Here is a 20,057-nt window from a genome sequence, read left to right as displayed (position 1 = left end):
CACACCGTACGGCTGTCATATAAACGAGGACCACCTGACCCAGCGGAAAAAGGATACTAATGGAAGATAGGAAAAAGTCAATTTAACCCCGCCCTTTCACAAAAGAGGCGTGGCCAGTAGACGCTGCACATTTGAGCTTTAAAGAAAGGGGTGTTGCGGCGTGCAGACGACCAATCAGAGCAGTAGCTGTGGACAAAGACTGGGAAACGTCACAATTCATTAAAATAATTTCGCATGACGCAACGGTTGGGAGCTTGGTGTTTTTTTTCCAATTAGCGTCCGCCATCTTGTCCGGGCGGAGAGCGATCGGCGACCGAACGGAGCCAGAGCCTGCCGGCGCGCGGGCTGTGGCGGCGCGGATTACCCTCCACCATGCAGTAGAGGGGGTGGTGGGGTGTGGGACAACAGGACTGTCAGTAAGGGGGAAGGCGAAGGGCTGAGACCGCGGCCTCTCGACGAGGACTCGCGCAGCCGGGGGGTGAGGCAAGGAAGATGGAGGCCGAGGACGCGTGCCGGGAGTATCAGTCCTCCCTGGAGGACCTGACCTTCAACAGCAAGCCGCACATCAATATGCTGACCATTCTTGCCGAGGAGAATCTTCCGTTCGCCCGAGACATCGTCGCTCTTATTGAAGCTCAAATCGCCAAGGTTTTTATATCAAAAGAATTTTATTTTACTTTGGTTTTCTATACAGACACGTTTCCTCTCAATTTCCTATCAGTAAAACGCCACCCTCTATTCCCGAGGTCCGTGGAGACATGGCGTCGGTGGAGCCGTGTCAAAGTCCCGGGTGTGAACCCCCATTTTACGGGAGACATGCCGCTGCTTGGGCGTTATATACGCCGTTGGGCTTGTAGCGTAACTCTTACTGCTCTAATGTAATGTTCAATGTAAGGGTTTTTAAGAGCCGTGGGCCATTAGCCCATAGCTTTTCCCAGAGGCTGGCCCTTTGCCAGCACCTAACTTAACATGCTCGTGCAAGTGTCCCAACGTTTAGATCTGCTCCCTTCTCTAACCTGTAAATCGCTTCCCAAAGCTTGGCCGGCTCCCAGTAAATACCCTAATAACCCCAGCCTTTTCCAGCACTGTGTAGAGGTAGACTGGCATGTTTTAAAATAAATGTGAAGCCGTCAAATGAGTCGTCCATTTTTTCGGGGGGAGGGACAGTTGTATAGCCCTTTTTAGTTCCCCATGACGTTTTAACAGCACTTTATTCTTTCGCCCTCGAGGTTAGATTCTAGCTTGTTTTTTTGTAATCCCCTATACCCAGCCACCCATTTTTGAGTATGGGTAAAGCGTTCATAGCCTCTCAAATATTTTTAACCTCGCTGTCGTCCTCCTTGCTAGCTGGAGTACACCTGAAACCGTGTACCGTGGGGAGGTATTGAGTCTGGTTTAGGTCAGCTGTTCTGGCAGGGCACGTGGTAACAGAGCCCCTCGGTGCAGGCTGCTGTCAGACCCGCACATGTCAACGCCCCCCATATCTTTTCCCCTCCCAGGAGCCTGCTGTGCTTTTCTAGCTCATGATTGTCAGAAGCAGCGCCCAGGATGCACTGCCGCTTTGGCCGGTGGCTCCACTTTTTCACGTGTCTTTTATGCATATGCTTGTGTTCCCAGTGTAACGCTTTAATAAATGGTTTTCAAATGTGACTGGTATTGCAATCTGTTAATAAAACGCATTAACTGTGTATTTGTCTTTTTTTATTTACTGTTTTACACGTACTTTGTGAAAGTATGGGGGAGGGACACTTGACATGTTGATTTCACTTCGCTCTTGTGTTTTCTGGTTTTTCTTTTGTGAAGCGATCTTTATTGAATTATGAAATCAGAAACTTATTATTTCAGTGTGCTCAAAGAGTCGTCAGCGTGAGTGTGGGTTCTCACGCGTTCAGAGGCTCAACAAGTTTCCTTAACATCCCACTGGTTGAATATGAATGTGCCCCGCACCCAACACTCACACACTCTTGAAGCGTTCCCAGTTGTTTTCAAGAAATGCACATTTGCCGTCTCGTTATCAAACCTATACATTTTCCAGTGTCCAAAGCGTTTCCCCAGTCAACACACGTTAAGTTTATAAATGGTTTTAGTGGTGGTCTTGCACATAACCTAGTTCGTGATCGAGTGTGCAGTTTAGATCAGTGAATGCTGTTTTCCAAGATTAGAATTTCCCCCTTAATGCCCAATTTGCTCCGAATCAAACTGAACACTTGGGCCTAAAACTCGACGGAATATGGACATTTTAGTTCAAGAGCCCTGGAAACTGGAAAAAAAAAATTAAATTTTTTTTTATGAAGCGTGTGTGCCCTTTTGTTACTCAATTGAGCATGTTCCTCAGATGTCCGTTACCAACCTCAGTTACTCGCTGTTCACAGGCATTCATCCTTATTTTGGATTTTTTTGATTTTTCTGCTACATTGATCCAGCAACACTTTTTGTGTGCCCAGATACCCCTAACATTGCAATTTGTCTAGGTTTTTCTTTTTTGCTGTCCGTGTACGTTTGATTTCCGAATATGGTAAGGGGTGACCACTGACCCTATTAGCTGTGTTATGCTCGCAGGTTTTGGAGGCATAATGTAGAGGGACTAGAATTTAATTAAAACCACCAAACTTGATGAATGTGCAGGATCATAATGCATTGCTTTACTTAAATGGCCTTTGGCCAGGTGTGAAAGTGTTATTTATTTGGTCTGTGTGTCGATTGCTGTTATTTGACCGTGTTATTTGCTGGTAGGGTTTTATTGCTGCATAATGTAAAACAAATTTACTGTTGCTCTGAATATGGACATTAGCTACACCTAATTAAAACCAAGCTATGCCGTGCTGCTGTGGCAAAGAAAAAGAGCTATGTGTGGACATCACTTCCAGACTGACCTCAAGCTATCTAGAGACCACCTTATGCATACTCGCTAGGTCCCTTGTATTTTTTTTTTCTTCCATTCCTGTTGACTTTTCATTTTTGACTTTTCATGCCCGATTGCTGATGCTGTCAGTTCCACATGGGTGCGCGTTCACATGGACTGAATACTTGAAGATCCCAGCAACCTGGTGTTTGCAATAACAAAATTGGCACCTGCGATCCAGTATGGACTACCTGCTGAAATTCATTGGACCGGATTCTTATCTGAATCAATAGCTTAATTATTCCAGCCAAGTGATTCATGGGATCTCCAACATGTTAGGTGGTTTAGAGTTGCATTGCTTGTAGAGTCAACACTAATCTGAAATACCCGTTTATTGGTTGTGGAATGGGCTACTTGCTTGTAGCATTAATATAATTTGATATCTGGCTCCCATTTATTGCTAGATGGGTATCGCAGTACTCTTAGACCCAGAAAAAAACATTTTGATTGGGTGGAATTTTGACAGAAAGGACTTACATGGGCAAAATAATTTTTGGAAGTCAGACTGACATCTAAGTTACCGTGGGGGAGTCCTAATCTTAGCCCTATAAATGCTGTTTTGTTATACTAAATTTCTCAGTTTTTTATCACTCAGGCTCCTACTGCAGAGAAGCTTCCTGTTATGTACCTTATGGATTCAATTGTCAAGAACGTCGGGAGAGAATATCTTGATGCATTTTCTAAAAACCTAGTTTCTACATTTGTGAATGTATTTGAAAAGGTACATGTTCTATTCTATATACGTACTGCATATATACACGATTGCATTTAATTATTTTTCTTTAATGTTTATATAAAATAAGCAGTTAGCTTTGCAAAAGGAAGCTACTTTATTCTTCTTTGTATATAAATGATAGGGTTAGTTCACAAATCTGCTGTAAGCATCACTATGGATGGCTTAATTTGTTGCCAGTGCTAGTCTTCACAAACTAATACAGCACCATCTTCTGTTGTCTTGATGATTCCATTAGTTAAGAGGCTTACACCTGATTAATTGCCTTTTAAAATGGACTGTTGGCATGCTTGCATTGTTGGCAGGTTATAAAAACACAAATTACATTATCTTCAAGTAACACACGTGCCTATACTGATTGTGATTGCGCCCATAGTTTAAATACGATTGATTTCCATATTCTGTTTTAGACACTCTGCGTTTGGGCAAGTTCAAGAACACTACACTTGGGTCGAAATTGAGGGGAGCTGGGAACTGGTAAAGCCTGGTTAGCATGAAACCAACTTTTGGCTCCTAGTGCCAACTGGTGCCTTCCAACTAGTATTTAAGAATGTCAATATAGAAATAGAAGAGTGAAAGCACAATGGTTCATACAAAATGGACGAGAAGTTAAAGGAGCACCTCTGGTGGCTCCTGGATTACCTGTGGTAGCTCCTGCCTACAGTGTGATGCCTGACGCTCAGGAGTTGGTTTTAGCTCCTGCTAATCGAATCTCAATTTCAAACCAACCCTGTTGTACGTGTTCTCTGAATGAAAATTGCGCAATTTAAAGTATTTCCCATGTGTGCCGAATTCTATGATGCTTTTAATTTCTTCACTTTTGCAGAAACTATTAAATCAGCTTAATTCTTTTCATGGTAGCAAGTGTTATTAAATCAAATTAACATATTCAATCAACCAATTTCTCAGATCTTGATCCATATAACCTTCCATTTCTCAACTTTTAAATGTTTTCAGAATTACAGTATACCTTATTGACTAAATATCCATTTTTGTTTGCATTTGTGTTGCTAGAACATTGCATTTATTTACACGTATTTGTGCTCCTAGAACCACCTATAATGCTAGAGCAGCCTACACCTTGTAGTCCTTTTTTTTTTAAATTCTACTCCTAGAACAGTCATATTTGCTTGTAAGATTGTATGTTTTCTTTGTTGTGTATTTTGTAATGCAATCCACTTTTGTACAAGACGTAGTGCCTTTCCTTTTCAAACCATTTGGTATATACTCCACTGGGAAGTATGGTTCCAATCAATATATTGTATTTAGGCTCTCATCTAATTTTTTTTTTCTTTTTCCCACCACCTTAAGTTTGCAGTTGAAGACCATGGCATGTCAAGTGTGTTCCAGCGTAAAACACTTTGTACAAATACAACATATTTTATATGTAGGCAATAAGTTGTACTGTAATTATGAAATGATTTAAGTGATGTGAGAAATTGGTTGATTTAAATAACACTGGTTAACATGGGAAGATATTTCTGCAAAAGTGAAGAAATTAAAAACTTCATAGAACTCCGTGCACACGGGCAATTCTTGAAATTGTACAAATTACATGATGCCCATCAACATGAACACCTTGTAAATGTTAGATATTTGTACCGCGCACCGTCACCAACAGAGTTGGTCCCCAGGTGCTCTGGCAGATCCCCAAATGAGAAGTTGGGATGGGCTAGTAGGGTGAAGAGGGAGTAGGATAGTGAGAGGAGTGGTGTTCTGAGGAGTGCGGTATACACAGTGTGCTGAGCTTTTGGTGCGAGTATCAGAGTGATGTGCTGTTGGTGTGGTTTGTGTTGTAGCGGTGCGGTGGAAGTGCGTGCTACCTTTTTCTGCTTGCTCTATTATATATACTTAAATGTGGCTTGAACTAACCACCTTCAGTCACTGCTTATTGTATTAGGAAGTTGTCCACTGTACTTCTAAGTGTGTTGGTTGATTTGAGGCTTTATTCTTTCAATAGTTGTTCTGAAGTCACTTAAAGGAACCATTAACACAATGTTTTCATTTTGGTGTACACTTGCAACCACCAAGTGTTCCAATAACTGCTCACAGTAATGTAGCTTCCGTGACCTCATCCACCCATTAAGTACCATTTCCATTCAGTGTTTCGTTTAACATTTCTGAATTTAGTTTTTCCTTTATGTGCCACATAAGTGGCTGTGAAGATTAGTATATTAACTCTTGTCTGCCATACAATTTTGCCATATTACTTTTCAGAGATCAATGTTGGACATCAATTCTAGGGAGCTATGTTTATCGAGTCAGATTTTGGCAAAGATGCCTTTACTTTTTTTTTTTATTTTTTTTTAAGGTTGCTCAGATTTGGTTTCTTATTATACATCTTTCTTATAAGCTAGTTCTGCTACCAATACTTGTTACTTTGAACTTTTCCCCAGAAATATTTGAAGATTATCCTTTTGCGAAATATGTTAATGTCTCGAGCAATATAATTGTTCTATTTTCAGGTGGAGGAAAATACTAGGAAAAGTTTATTTAAGTTGCGCTCAACTTGGGATGAGATTTTTCCTTCGAAGAAACTTTATGCACTTGATGTCAGAGTAAACTCCTTAGATCCTGCTTGGCCTATTAAACCTCTACCCCCAAATGTGAATACTTCTAGCATCCATGTGAACCCAAAGTTTTTAAATAAAACGGTAAGTTATTTTGTAAATCGCATAAAACCGCAAAGTGTGGCCCTACTTTACTGTATCAGCAGAAATGTTTGCTCAAAATGTTCTGTTTGTGTCAGTGTTGATGTCTTAATTGCAAAAAGTTGGTGATAGACTGCAGTGGTGCCCAATTGTTTATAGCAAACCACACCCGCCTTGACATCTGTGTGGGGCATTACTGTTGAAGTTCACTGAAATGGTCACAAATCCCAATTTTTCTTGAACTGAATGTGAACAAATCTTAACACTTGAGATACAGTTGGTCCCAAGTGAAGCGTCTAGTGTACCATCTAATCTTTTTGAAAACTGAATTGCCCCATGGGTATCTTAATTTTACAAAGATATATTTATATATATATATTTTTTTTTTGTAGCAAGAGGAACCACCTGCACCTATTATTCCGGTTGCAGCCCCTGTTATCACTCCAATTGCTCCCGAAATTCAAAAGAGTTTGACACAGGAACAAATAATTAGACAACAACTGTTAGCCAAACAGAAACAGTTGCTAGAACTACAGCAGAAGAAATTGGAACTGGAATTGGAACAGACAAAGGCACAGCTGGTAAGTTTGCCAGTTAATTACCACATTCTTACTTTTCAGTTATGTTTGTTTGAACCACGGTGGCCGATTGGCTTTTTTGCCGAACTGTTATTTTGTATTTTTCGTATATGGTCATTGCTGTAGTTTTCATTCATGGCTAGAGAACATCTCTACTTCAAATGTAGCACCACTTTGTTCTTTAGTTGTGCAATGATTTAACTCCCCACACTTACCGGCTTCTCTCTCTGGTTTACAAAAATTAACTCTAGGTTATGTAGGGAATGGTATTGCAAGTATTGACACTGACCCAATGGATCCAATTTGTAAAACCTTTATTGAAAATGTTGGGGTTGGAGAAACTCCTATTCTGCCCTATAACTGAGTTGGGAGTAGTGCCAACCATCAAACGGTAAACCAAACGGTCTTAGTGGAGTCTGTTAAATGAAAATGGCCCCTTCTAACAAAAACCCAATGCCTGTCCTATCTCTTGTATATGTTAGGCCTTATGGGGCAAGGCCATCCCTGTATGCAGGATTACACACCCTGGCTCTGCTTCCTACACAGTTCACAACCGCTTGGCCATCCACGCTTAAATTACCTTTCTCGAACTTTCAAAATATTGTTTTAACCAAAACATTCACAAAGGGTCCCCCTCAGCCGAGCTCAGACCTTTCACCACACAGTTCTCGTAGGCACCCTCTCCGGGCTTAGACCTCTGAAGATACAGTTCACACAAAGTTGCAAGGGGGCTCCCATACCCATGCTTAACATACTTCGGGTCTCCTTCAATCGGGCTCTGACCACTTTCGGGTGCAAGTCTTTCGAATGTGTGTGGTTTTTGTTACTGATCATCGCAGGACCACTTTGACTCAACTTATTTACTTTCGCTCTTGCTGTTCGCCCTTTTGCTTTGAACAATGCACCTTTTCCGAGACTTTGGAATGGGTTACTTTTCACCGGACCGCTCTGTTACTTAGTATTGCTGATCTTGCAGCTGTATTTCACTTTAAAGTTAAATCACCGGTCTGCCCTTCTTCGCGTCTCATCCACCCGTGTGCATCCTTTGCTTGTGTTGTGGGTCTGCTACTTCATTCACTTTAACACACACCGTTCTCTCAGGTTGCTTGCCAACTCACTGGTTGTTTGCGCTTATTTAGCGGTTTTGATTTTCGAGTAAAGGTTAGTATCACAGGCTTGACCTCACCTCCCAAACTCTTCACCCGGGGGGGGTCGCTGGCGTCCTTGAAATACAATGCAATCTTCACTTGTGGGATCTGGCCTTTTCCACGTGTCTTTCACGGTTTACCTGAGGCAACAACCTCCAGTAGGGAAGCCATGGGGTTGTTGGACCGCTGCTCTCATCCCTTGGTCTGTTGCTCTGCTCCAGTAGGCGTGCCTTTGTCCCGGAAGTTTTGCTCATTTCGTGTTCTGTATTGCTCAGAGTGAGTCTTTAGGTGTTGCCTTTTATTCGTGTGAGGTGAGCTAATTGGTATCGGGTGAATGCACTTAGGGTAAAGTGCCTGACCTGTCCAGTACGATGTGAGATATTTAGACTGGTTACTGTCACACTCTTCCTCGACTCAGTGTTCGTGTACAAAGGGGGAGGGGTTGGGGTAATCCTAAAAAATAGGATGGGGTAGATGAATAGAAAAGGGGGGAAAACCGCATCACCTTCGGCTGTGCACCCCCACTCCCCGAAGACCCCTTCACCCAGGTGATCCTCGTGCACTGGTTCACCCCCAGGGCCTTGGCCACTTCAGCAAGAGATCCCCTGAGGACTACTGGGTGAGACACCCTCTGGTTTTTCAGTTAGGCATGCGACCCCATTAGTCTGTGGTTGTCTTGTTGGTCATATTCTAATTTCTTTGCAGTAAAGGGATACACTTCCTATACCTTCTGGGATCAGCAATATGTGCAGACACGGCCCAAACACGAATGAGACTTAATCACCAATCTCTGGTCACAGCTTGACCAGTCTTCTGGTGCATGTCATTAATTGTTTTTTTATAAGAATGCTGCAATCCCATGTATGACATTATTAATGGGTCACTAAAAATGTATTCCTCTACATTAAAGACGTACATTTGATTTTTAGTCCAGGGGGAGAAGTGAACTCTTTTGTTTCATGCAGTTTGTCTAGCCTAAGCACCAACACTGAGAAAGGTGTGTTTTTTTTTATTTTTTTTATTTTTTTATTTTTTTTTTTTTTAAGGCAGATGGATGCTCGGTGGTAAAATAACTTTCAGATTTTGTGCCAATGTTTCCACGGAAACGCACATTATGCTGTCTCATGTAAAGCCACGTGGCAACATAATGTTCATTAGGATTCAGTGGAGTGTTTGCCAATTACTGGATTATTTACTTTCTAAAACCCCCATTTATCCATCTTCTGTTTGGGGTGAGCTTCGCAGGAAACCATTTGTTGTGTGGTGAATTTTAATGTAAACCTGCCTGTTGCTTTTAAACGGTCTTCAAGTATATGGATCCCCTACATTACCATTTCTCTTGTTTCTGGCCCTTTTTTGGAGCCAATTAATTTGCGTATCCATTTCTCCATTCTGGCCCTGAACAGTGTCCTAGGATTTTGGGCCCGGGGAGTGTTCTGTGCTGTAGAAGGAGCAGGTTGTCCACTAAACTGAACGATTTTCCCATAGCTGTCTAGTTTTTTTTTATTAGTTTTTTTTTTTTACTTCTGCCACCTGCTATCAGTATTTGCAGCACAGGTAAGTGGATGCAAGGGGGCGGTTTTATATACTACTTATTTGCAGCAGTGCTCAGTAACCGCCTGCGAAGGGTCTATAACTGCCCTGGAATTCTCAAGGTTTGCTGGCATGACACAATGACTGCTCAGAGAGCAGCCTCGGGGCAGTATCCCCAGCGAACTTGCCTGCTTAAAACTAACAGAACCTGCTAGTGATCAATTTAGCCCAACTATAGAATTCCCCACTCGGCACAGAGGCCATTCAGTTCGTCTTTGTTGCACAGTGGTCGGTCAGAATTGGGAGACTGCCAAGCATTCTTGATGTTCAAATGGTACATTTGCTCTTTGAATAAAAAAGATAAGATAATCTAATCTTTCCATAACTCTGCTACTAGGCCATGCTCTATACATATGAAGGTATCGTCAAATTGCTAGTTGTTGGTCAAACATAAATGAAGTCCTCTGTCCAGAAATCCTATTGTAACCACTTGTATCGCCCTACTTCTCAAGGGCCTTGTTGAAGGAAAGGAGTAGCTTCTGATTGCCCCCCCCCTTACTCCCCCAAACCACCCTATGTTCATAGTCCAAAACATAGTTAGTAGTGTGTATGGCTAAAATGCTGCCCTGGGGTTCCAAATGAGTCTCTCGGGTTCTTCTTGAAACATGTGTATCTCTCAGTCCTCCATTCTGAGAGACTTATGTGCATTGTCCTCTTCCCCACTTGGGGATTCATTCAGTCTCTTCCTTGTGCCCGCTGGGGCACTCTTGCTAATTTCCCAATCTGGGCTCCTCGGTTCTTTCGCCCACGCTGGCCGTCTCGTTCTCCCCCCCACCCCCCAGGGCTTTTTGCCCAAACAGAGTTCCCTCTTTCTCTCCCCACCATGGGGCTTCTGTTTCTTCCCCTGGCCTTGCCGCCCAGCTCCCGGAAGCTCTGCATCGGCCCTTATGAGTTGGCTTGGCAGCCCCAGATTTATTCAGACGTCTTGACATTCTAGGGCTACATAGCTACCAGTATCGACAGAGAACACTCGACAAAGCCCCCCCGAACCACCACTTTCATGTTCTGAACTCTACTCGCGCTCCATTTTTTAAAATAATACTCTGAAACGACCTTGGAATCCTGGTGTATGTGTCAAAATCAACACGCTCATGTGTCCAACCTCTCTGGAAGTTGGAGAATATATATAAAATATATATATATGAACATGCATCTGTTCTAAGACGAGCCTTCAGCTCTGTCTCTGCAAACGCGTGTCCTGCTTTCCGCCCATCTTACTTCCCGCTTGCTCAGGTTATTCTTTTCAGCAGACTATGGTTTGGTGACTGATGGCCCGGGCTGACTAAACTTCTGATAGGATTAAGCGTTTTAAAACTACAAACATGATGATTTGGTGCAGTACAAAAGAGTAACACAACATAAAATTAATGAGGCCATCTTTGCCAGCTCTGTGCCACTCATGGCATTCGAAGACGTTGCCTCTCCAACCTTTTCCTTCAATTCAAATAGGAACGCACTAGACGTGGATTCTTAGTATGCGGTGCTTATTTTTGAGGTGGGAGTATTAACTCCCTAATTTTAAACAGCGGAAATGTGATTTTAAGAGTAAAAGGGACTTTTCTGATGTGACACCCAGCCGACGTGTGCAAAAACAGTATGAAATAAATACTGTGCCACAGCTTTCTGCATTGTGATAGAAAACGCAGTTCTATATTTCTCTGCGACCTGGCCATGTGATCTCCTATGTGTATATATGTTGAAAACACAAGCTAGCCAATAACATAGTAAAGCAAACATGAATTGTATTGTGGTCCGATAGCATAATTGTCTCTTGATGTTAAATACGAGTCCTCATTTCCTGGAGCTATTACTACCTAATGGTATGCTTATGTTGTGATACGACAGTGGAGAGAGGTAGGGACTCTTATCTAATTTCATGGTCAAATGATTATTTATATAGTGCTGTACATAGAACATATTTATCACAAATCACCAAACCGAACTTGGTATTCCTTTATCGGCATTGAAAGGCTGAGTTGGCCTTGCTGGTATTCAAACCTACATATCACACACAGATTGCAGCAACCAGCACTCAACCAGCTGAGCTATCTTATTGGCGAACCACCTTCGGAGGTCGGTAAACTGATTATCGACGGGTGCCTAGATGTTGGGCGAACTGTTTATGAAACACTACATAAAGTTAAATCCTTATCATGATTATCAGAGGGACAGGTTTTGCAGAGATTTTTATTTCAATTGCAAATGTAACTTTAATTTCTTCTTGCACAGCGCTTGCATTTCCTGGAGAGTCAGGTTTTTGATGTTTTTAATTGTAGTCTTGAAGATATGAGTGGCTATAACACCTGTGATTGGTCTAATGACAGTCACTCGCCCTTGAGCAAAGAATCTGCTGCCATTGACGGCTAGGTTGAATGGATGTAAACTAGACTGTGCATACTCATCATTTTGCACACTGTTTTTATAATGGTGTAAATTAAATTTTATAAGTGTAAAAATGATCTGCCTCTGCATGATTATGCACACCGCACAGGAACTCTGAAAAATACAATTGTGCAATACTGGTGGTTTGCTTTCACTGGAAAAAAGCATAATTTGTTATAAAAGATGAATTCTCAGTTGCAACTTAGTTTCCCATCTGAATTATACAATCCTAAAATGCTAGGAAAATAAATATGCACAGTGCTTCCATTTGCTCCATGAGCATCTAAACACACACGACATCAGAAATGTAGCCTTTATTTTTAAGTTTTTTGGAAGGCTTCAGCGAAATTCTGTTTCAGAAGCTTTTCTCCATGGCTTGCAATTACATCCATGTAGATAACTAATCAAAATAAGCGTTCTGGTTTGTCAAGTAACCTGGCGATTGCACTGCCCTCTGCTTGTGTGTAAATGTGCACAGGAAAATAATAAAGCTGTCGTATTTACACGATTTTCATGCGTAAAAAGCCTTCGTACGAACCTTATCTGGAGGCCTGTTAGTACAGTTTTAAATTTGCACTTGACACTCGCTGTCCGTTGGCTAGTGTTAACGGACACAGTAAGGAATGGTGTGCTGTGCGTAGTTGGATAATTGAGTGTGCTAGTTACTTTTTATGCCCGGTTAGTAGCATTCAAATTGTAATCTTTAGATGCTCCAGTGCACCCGACCAACTGCATTATATTTATGTTGCCATCCCTGTGTAGAGTGAAGGCGAGCGCCCCCAGATAGCACGACCCTCCCCACAATGAGAGGCAGTAATGGACTCTCCCAAGATGGGAATAAGGCTAAGACAAAGTGCGGGTGAGCTTAATGGGAGTTTATATAAGTCAAAATAGGGCATGCAAAGGACTCTGCAACCTCCGAGAGCGCTCTGTCTGACACTAGCAAAGACAGGCGTATATATTTACAAAACGCGTCATGAGAACCTACACACTATAGGGGGCACATGTTTGTGGGGATTGGGTGGTGGCGACTAACTATAGGTGCAGCTGTGATGTGTTACGCCGTGGTTGGTGGACGTCACTGGGTGCCAATGTGGGGCGGGCAGGTCAGCTGGGCTCATCCGGGCGGTGCCAGGCGTGGCCAGTGTCATTGATGAACGTGTTCCTTGGCTTTCTGCACTAAGGGCCACACACACCCCATTCGTTCAATACTGCAATATTATCTTTCCCTGTAAATCCTACAATAGGTTATTCTACAGGTTAATGTAACACAGGAGGAATGCACCTAGAGTGGGGTCCTTTGGTGATACATCAATACATGGTTACCATCATCCTGTTGGCCAGGTATCGTAGGTCACGAGGTTGGGTCTCAGGGCAAGGGGTAAGCTGTCCAAGTTTTCATGTATCGTTAGAAGTCATTATGAATGTGTTCCTACAGTGTTGCTATAATATTGGGTGTCCTAATTTTACAGGGGCCATTAACCTGGGGTGAGCTGGTGGGTCGTGGAGCCTAAGACAGGGCACCTCTGGCCTGCGTTTATGGCCTGCGTTTATGGCCGGGGTTTACCGCTGGGTTGTAAATAATTCAGGTGGCTGGCCGTGGCCATGTGAGCTGCGGGGGAGCGCGAATGCTTGAAGCGGCTCCAGCCGAATTTGGGGGAGATGAGGCAGAGCAGCCCAGGCCTCTGCCTTTCATCTGGCAGGCTTCAATGGGGAAGGAGGGGAAATGGCCTTGGATATGCCCACAATGGGATTCTCCTCGTGTGTTGCAGATTATATAGAAAAGGCATAAACCTTAATATAATGTACAATACTCATTGAGTTTTTTTAAAAGCTTACATTTCTACATTGTTAGTGCCTTTACATGGCCATTTCAAATGCGTTACCTATACCAATGTTGCTATTGATAACTATATGTTAAGTATTTAACAACCACAACATTTTGTTGCACTCTATGCATACACGATAAGCGAGGTAGTATTAAGGTTGGTGGAGCGCGCAGGAACAACTGGCCAATAAGACTGATGGTAGTGACACATGGTGGGCTTGAACATTCGAATACATTCTATGCATTTTCTTACACAATTTACATGAGCTCCCAATGCTGTAGCACTTGTTTTCCGTTGCACTCTAGCAGCATTAGTGTAGTTATGGCATAGGGCCTTGGAGTACATTCTTCTCGGAGAAACATATACCATAAAACCTGGGACACTTCTACCACTTCTACCATTTGCACATAGCTAAGGGATATGGGTATTTCGATCAGTATGCCACATGAACACACACATTCTGCCATCTTTATGGAGTTCACATATTTTATCAAAAGGTCATGGAGAAAAGAGTTTTATTACAGCCAGTTTGCATATTATTATTTAGGGTCTCTACTTTTGTCGGGGGACCATTTTACAGTTCTTTTCCACCCCGGCCCTGCTGGCCGGGTCATACTGTGGACAGTGATACACTGCGGAAGGTGAATGTTAGTGTTTGCTTCTAGCACTAGCTCATGTCCGTCTGGTCGTGGGAACAAGCTCTCAGCGGATCTGCCAGGGAGCTGCGGCCACAGGGACAAGTGAGAACTCTCCAAGGGTGGGGGCCGTGCTGCTTGGCACAGGGGCTCATGTCATTATGGTTTCACAAAATGGTTTCCAGGGCCTAGCTTAATACAGCACGTTTGGTCAATGTGTCAGCCAGTGGTCCACCTGGGCCCTGGTGGCAGGGGGAGACCCCTGACGAGCCATGGACTCCACAAGGGGGGGACTGTAGGGGAGAGGGGGACTCTTGGACCTATCCTCCCATACAAGAGTTATCGATCAATGAGGTTAGAAAAGCAATCTAGCGGTGTCTGAATGTAACTTTTTTTTTTCTCAATGCGTGTCATCTATCCCTTGCACCCGTTGCATGGACATGTTTTAAAATTGATGGTACTGTACTTTGAGCTTGTGTGTGATTCATCCTGTTTTTTGCTCTATACAATCAGGCATCCGTACGGTTGTGATGGCTCTTAGTTTAGCCCATGTTATACTGGCACACTTCCATGTTTGACATGTACTATGCAATGAAATGTAGCAATACATGATGCTTTCTGATTACTTACCATGCAATATTTGTGTCTTGCAGGCAGTTTCACTTGGTGCACAGCAAGGAGTCGGTAGTGTCAGCTCTGTTGCTACACCTACCAAACAGCATCCCGCTTCACAGGCAGCTGCTCATGCAAATGTGAAGCCTCCTCAACTGGTCCCCAAAGCGCCCCATGTATCTAAAGTTCCCCATATCGCCACAAAAGCTTCAAATGCAGCAGCAAAAGCTCCTCAAACAGTTAACGCGCACCCAGAAAAAGAGAGAACATTGCTGACTTCTTCTCCTCACGAAGAGACAGTAACAGCCAAGGACCCCTGCTTGAGCAGAGTGAGCCCACATTCATCCCACGCCAAAGACCAGGGCCACAAGAAAGAAGTCCAGATGGTTACGTGCCAGGTGGACAACAAAGCCAGCAGGGCTATAGCAGCTGAAAAACCTAACTCTTCAAAGCAAGAAAAAACAAAATCAGAAAAGCTACCTCGACGGGAGACAGCCGCACATGAAACCAAATCAAAGTCTTTGTCCCCTTTAAAAAAGTCCGCCCATTTAAAAGACAAACTTCCGGAAGGTGATGGATCAAAAAGCACAGGTGTTAGCAAAAGAGATCCACGTTTACGAAAGCACCAGCAAGGCAGTAAGGATGACGATAAGGAAAGAAGGAAAAGTGCAGATAAAAAGGAGGAGCACAATAAATCTTCTGAACATAGGACTGCAGGGGGGAGGACTAAAGTGAATGGCATTGTTCAGAAACATGATCCTAATGTGGACGATCTTGAAAAACCAAGTGGGAAGATGTTGCGATCAAGTACCAGAAAAAGAACAAGATCACGGTCTCCAAAGTCACGGTCTCCAAAGTCACGGTCTCCAAAGTCACGGTCTCCAATTTCACGATCTCCAATTGCGCATTCTCCCAAAAGGAGAGACCGCAGGTCACCCAAAAGACGTCCAAGAAGTATTTCTCCGCCTCAAAATAAAACGGCAAAGCCTCGTCATTCAGGGCAAAAGTCCTTTCACATAGATGAGTTCTCATCAAATAACCGAGACGAAAGACATTCTGGCAAAAGGAGCATTAAACAAGATTTAAGGGATTCTAGGAGGTTAAAAAAACCTCTAGAAGAGCGGACAGAAACTGTTCATCAGCACTCTACAAGGTCAACATCTGAGCCTAAAGAGAATGTGGAAAATTGGCCAGGTCCCAAGCCCATCAAAACGTGGAAGTCCGGTTGGGAAGAAAGTAAAAGGTAAGTTTTTGGCAGTGTTTGTTTAAAAATAAATTGCAGTCTAATGTTTCGCTTTATTTTCTACTGAAGGCATAATGGAGGGATGGGGATATAAAACCATATTGTATTTTAAAAATAAACATAACTCGTAGGATGTCTGCATACTTTAGACCTATACACCAAAATGTAAAGTGGCCATATAACATAGGAATATCTATTGATACAAAGAAATTATTGGAGTAATAGTGATACTGCCTAATGGGAAACTGGCCGTTTGTAAATTGTTTCTATTTAATCTCCGGTCCTAGGCTCAATGTTACATTTTCATTGTCAAGATCTTTCACTTTTAATTTTCAATGCAATAGTATTTAATAACTACAACTTCTGGGGTAGCTGACAGTGTTCTAGTCATGCAATTTGATTTATGAAACCAGTTTGAGATGTATTGATCTAATTCAGCTAAATTACGAAAATACAAATGGTAGCTTTCTGTCTGGCTGTTTGCAATTTTTGTTCTTAGGTAGCGTACCCTTTGTTACGAAGATACTAAGATGACATGGTGGACGATATTGGAATTTTGTTAATTTTGAAATTGCAGTTTTTATGAAATACGTTTTTCTTTTCATTTATCTGGGCGGACATCCAAATACTGAGTTTAACAGTTTAATTGTTCTGGTGGTTTTTTTGTTGGCTCTCAAAGTGCATACTTTAAAACGACCATACCGAATACTTAGTAATCGCTCTTCTCAACCATTCTCCTCTGGGGCTCCCAACTACTCCCCTGCTCGTATTTAGAGAATTGTTTATGTAAGATGATTCTGGCCTAGAAGTTGTAAAAGAATACGCTGTATGCGTGTATTCACATGATAAGCTACCTGTGGGTAAATTGGAGAAAATGGCTACACACCTCACTGTGTACATCCATGTAACGGTGGATCCGTGGACAGAATTAAGAAAAGCAAACCCTAACCCTGAGCTTCCTTGGTAACGGATTGATAACTCCGCCAGGAGGGAATCGCAGGGCCAGCTCCTGGCCTGTAGAGCAAAATTGGCAGAGTAGTTTCTATGGAGCAGTTGAGCATTGCGGTTCTTTCCTCCGTGAAATAAATACGATGTGCTCCATAGAATTGGTCAGCCCTGATAAACAGCACATTTTATTTTAGATAAATTATGCAGAAGTCCATTAGCAATAATAAAACGGTGAACTGGTATAAAGTCCCAGCAATGCCTTAAAACGATGGCCACTTTGGCTGATCACTCTTATGTGGAGGATTACATTTGAGTTTATTCACGTTCATTTAAAGTGAGTCTGGGAGAGCGTACGTACCAAATACCTAAATACGTCTCTTAAACAGTAGAATGACTACGGTGTATGGCTTAAAGTACCTCACAATTCATTTATACATATTAAAAGATTTTATTTTTTAAACATTGAACCCCCCCCCCCCCCCCATTCCTTCATGAAGGTGTTGTTCGAGCCCTGTAAGATGTTTTATCTTTTCCATGCGTAAAGTTGTGGTAGATCTTGCTTTTTCCAGTTTTGGGCAATAGTCTCCCGTGCCGCTATGACCAGGACCATGAAGCTCATCCATTGCGCCCTTGTGTACTTCTTGGCCTGTTGGTCTTTCATTCCAAATAGCCATATTTTCTTGCCCAATTGTTTCACCTCTGGGAACATCTTTTTCATCTCGGTCTTCACTTCAGACCAAAATCCTTTCACCCCTTGGCAGTCCCACCAGATGTGCTTCCATGTGCCCACCTCTGAGCACCCTCTCCAGCTGCGGTTAGATGATTCCCGATATAGTGCTGAGCCTTTCGGGAGTGTAGTGCCATTAGGTAACAATTCTTATCCACATATCCCTGGTTTGCGCTGCCCTGGTCATTTTTGGTATGCTTGTCCACAGCTGCACCCACTGCTGTTTAGAGATCTATTTCCCCAAGTGTTCTTTCCCATCTGATCATGTATACCCATTTGACTTCTTTTTCCGATGTGTTGATAAAGCTATAGAGAGAGGAGATTAATTTCTTGGATTCAGAGTTAGTTAGAAGGTAGCTTTCAAACTGTGTTAAGTCTCTTGATGCCGCTCTTGTGACCTCCGGTGTCATCAGCCAATGTTTGAGCTGCTCCTATTTGTACCTGTCCGCATCTGCGAATTTCAGCCACATTTTGCACTCTTCGAACGATATTATTTCTTTGTCATGGAACATTTCCCCTATTTTCCTGCACCCTGCTTCTTCCCTCTTCTCATAAGCCCCCCGCTCCATTCCCGGTGGGAACTGGGGGTTCCTACAAATTGGTGTGAAGGGAGCTATCATTGTGGTCATGACTCCCTTCCGGGTTTATTCCTCCCAAGCTTCCAGTGTGGATTTCTTGACCTCGCTGATGCAGAGATTTGGATGCCTGTGTTTAGGTTTCCACAGAGCGTCCTCTAGCGACCGCCCTGTCTTGTCGCCCACATCATTTGCAGGTCACCCCCCCCCCCCCCCGCCATTCCTTGAGTACCCAAAATTGCGCTGCTTGATAATATTTCCTGAAGTGTGGGAGGGACATTCCCCCTGCTTCAATAGGTGCCGTAAGGACGGCACTGGCGACCCTTGGGGGTTTCCTCTTCCAATATAGGTTGAGATAGCTTTAGACAAAGCCTTGAAGAATGAATTAGGAATTGATATAGGGAGAGCATGGAAGTAGTACAGTGCCCGGGGCAGAATAGACATTTTAACCGATTTGGCTTCTACCCCACCATGAGACCATTAACGGGCACCATCGTTCCAAATCGCCCTTCACTCGCTCTAGGAGCGGAGGATAGTTTCCCTTATATAGCAAGTCCACCCTGTGTGTGAGGGTTAGCCCCCAGGTACTTGATACCCTCATCCGCAATTTCTAAGCCTAGAGCGGTTGCCTCCCTTTCCAGTGCTTTTCTCTCCCCTGCCAGCTGCAGTATCTCCGATTTCTTCTTGTTTATCTGAAGGCCAGACATCGCCCCAAAGACCTCCCAGTTCTTCTATGGTTTGTGGAAAGGTCCTCCCCGGGTCTTCCATGGCCAACAACATGTCATCTGCATAGGCTATTACCTTGTGTTGTCTACCAGCCATCTCAATCCCCCTTATTTGTGTGGATTCCCTGATTTTTAATCAGTAGTGGCTCCAGAAAAATGGCATACAGGAGGGGGAAAAGGGGCCATGCCCCCTAGTTATCCTTACCCTGTCCGTGTCCTCTCCATTAATTGCTATTCTTATTGATGGGGAATTGTTATTGGCTCTAACCATATTAATTTAGTGATCTCCAAATCCCATGTGTCTCAGAGTTTTAAAGAGTATCGACCACTCGACCCGGTTGAAGGCCTTTTCGGCGTCTAATGAAAGCAGGATTGCTGGTGTGTTTGTGATGCCTATCTTTTCCACTAGATGTATTGGTCTTCTTAGATTGTCATGCGTTTGCCTGCCCGGAATAAAACCCGATTGGTCAGTATTTATTAGGGTTGGTAATAGCGGGGATAGCCTAGCGGCCAGTATCTTTGTGTAGATTTTTGAGTCCAAGTTAATTAAGACAATTGGCTGAAATGAGCCAGGGAGGGAGGGATCTTTGCCAGATTTATGGAGCAGCAGAACCTTCGCCTCATTCATGGACGGAGTAACGTTTCCACTTTCTTTGAAGGTGTTTAACAGTCTAGTCGGAACTGGGGTGAGTATGCCAGCACTTTTTTTTTAAATTTTATTATTTTTTTTTATATTTATTTATTTTTTATAAAAGGCGCCGTGAAGCCATCTGGGC

The 20,057-nt window shown here is 43.1% G+C and overlaps 1 protein-coding gene across 1 annotated transcript in view; it reads left to right on the top strand.

Moving 5' to 3' along the window:
- Positions 1 to 248: 248 nt before the first annotated feature.
- Positions 249 to 20,057, top strand: part of PCF11 (PCF11 cleavage and polyadenylation factor subunit) — a 498,315-nt gene continuing 478,506 nt past the window's right edge. The window contains exons 1-5 of the mRNA XM_069639870.1: positions 249 to 648; positions 3,498 to 3,623; positions 6,101 to 6,289; positions 6,679 to 6,867; positions 15,105 to 16,306. Of these exons, the coding sequence (XP_069495971.1) occupies positions 493 to 648; positions 3,498 to 3,623; positions 6,101 to 6,289; positions 6,679 to 6,867; positions 15,105 to 16,306 (1,862 nt within the window). The 5' untranslated portion in view covers positions 249 to 492. The remainder of the gene's footprint in view (positions 649 to 3,497; positions 3,624 to 6,100; positions 6,290 to 6,678; positions 6,868 to 15,104; positions 16,307 to 20,057) is intronic.

Source organism: Ambystoma mexicanum, chromosome 7q, assembly GCF_040938575.1.
Source record: "Ambystoma mexicanum isolate Mex_15411 chromosome 7q, UKY_AmexF1_1, whole genome shotgun sequence".
Taxonomy (NCBI): Eukaryota; Metazoa; Chordata; class Amphibia; order Caudata; family Ambystomatidae; genus Ambystoma; species Ambystoma mexicanum.
Note: the sequence above shows the minus strand (reverse complement) of the source record. Positions and strands in the feature narration are given on the sequence as shown.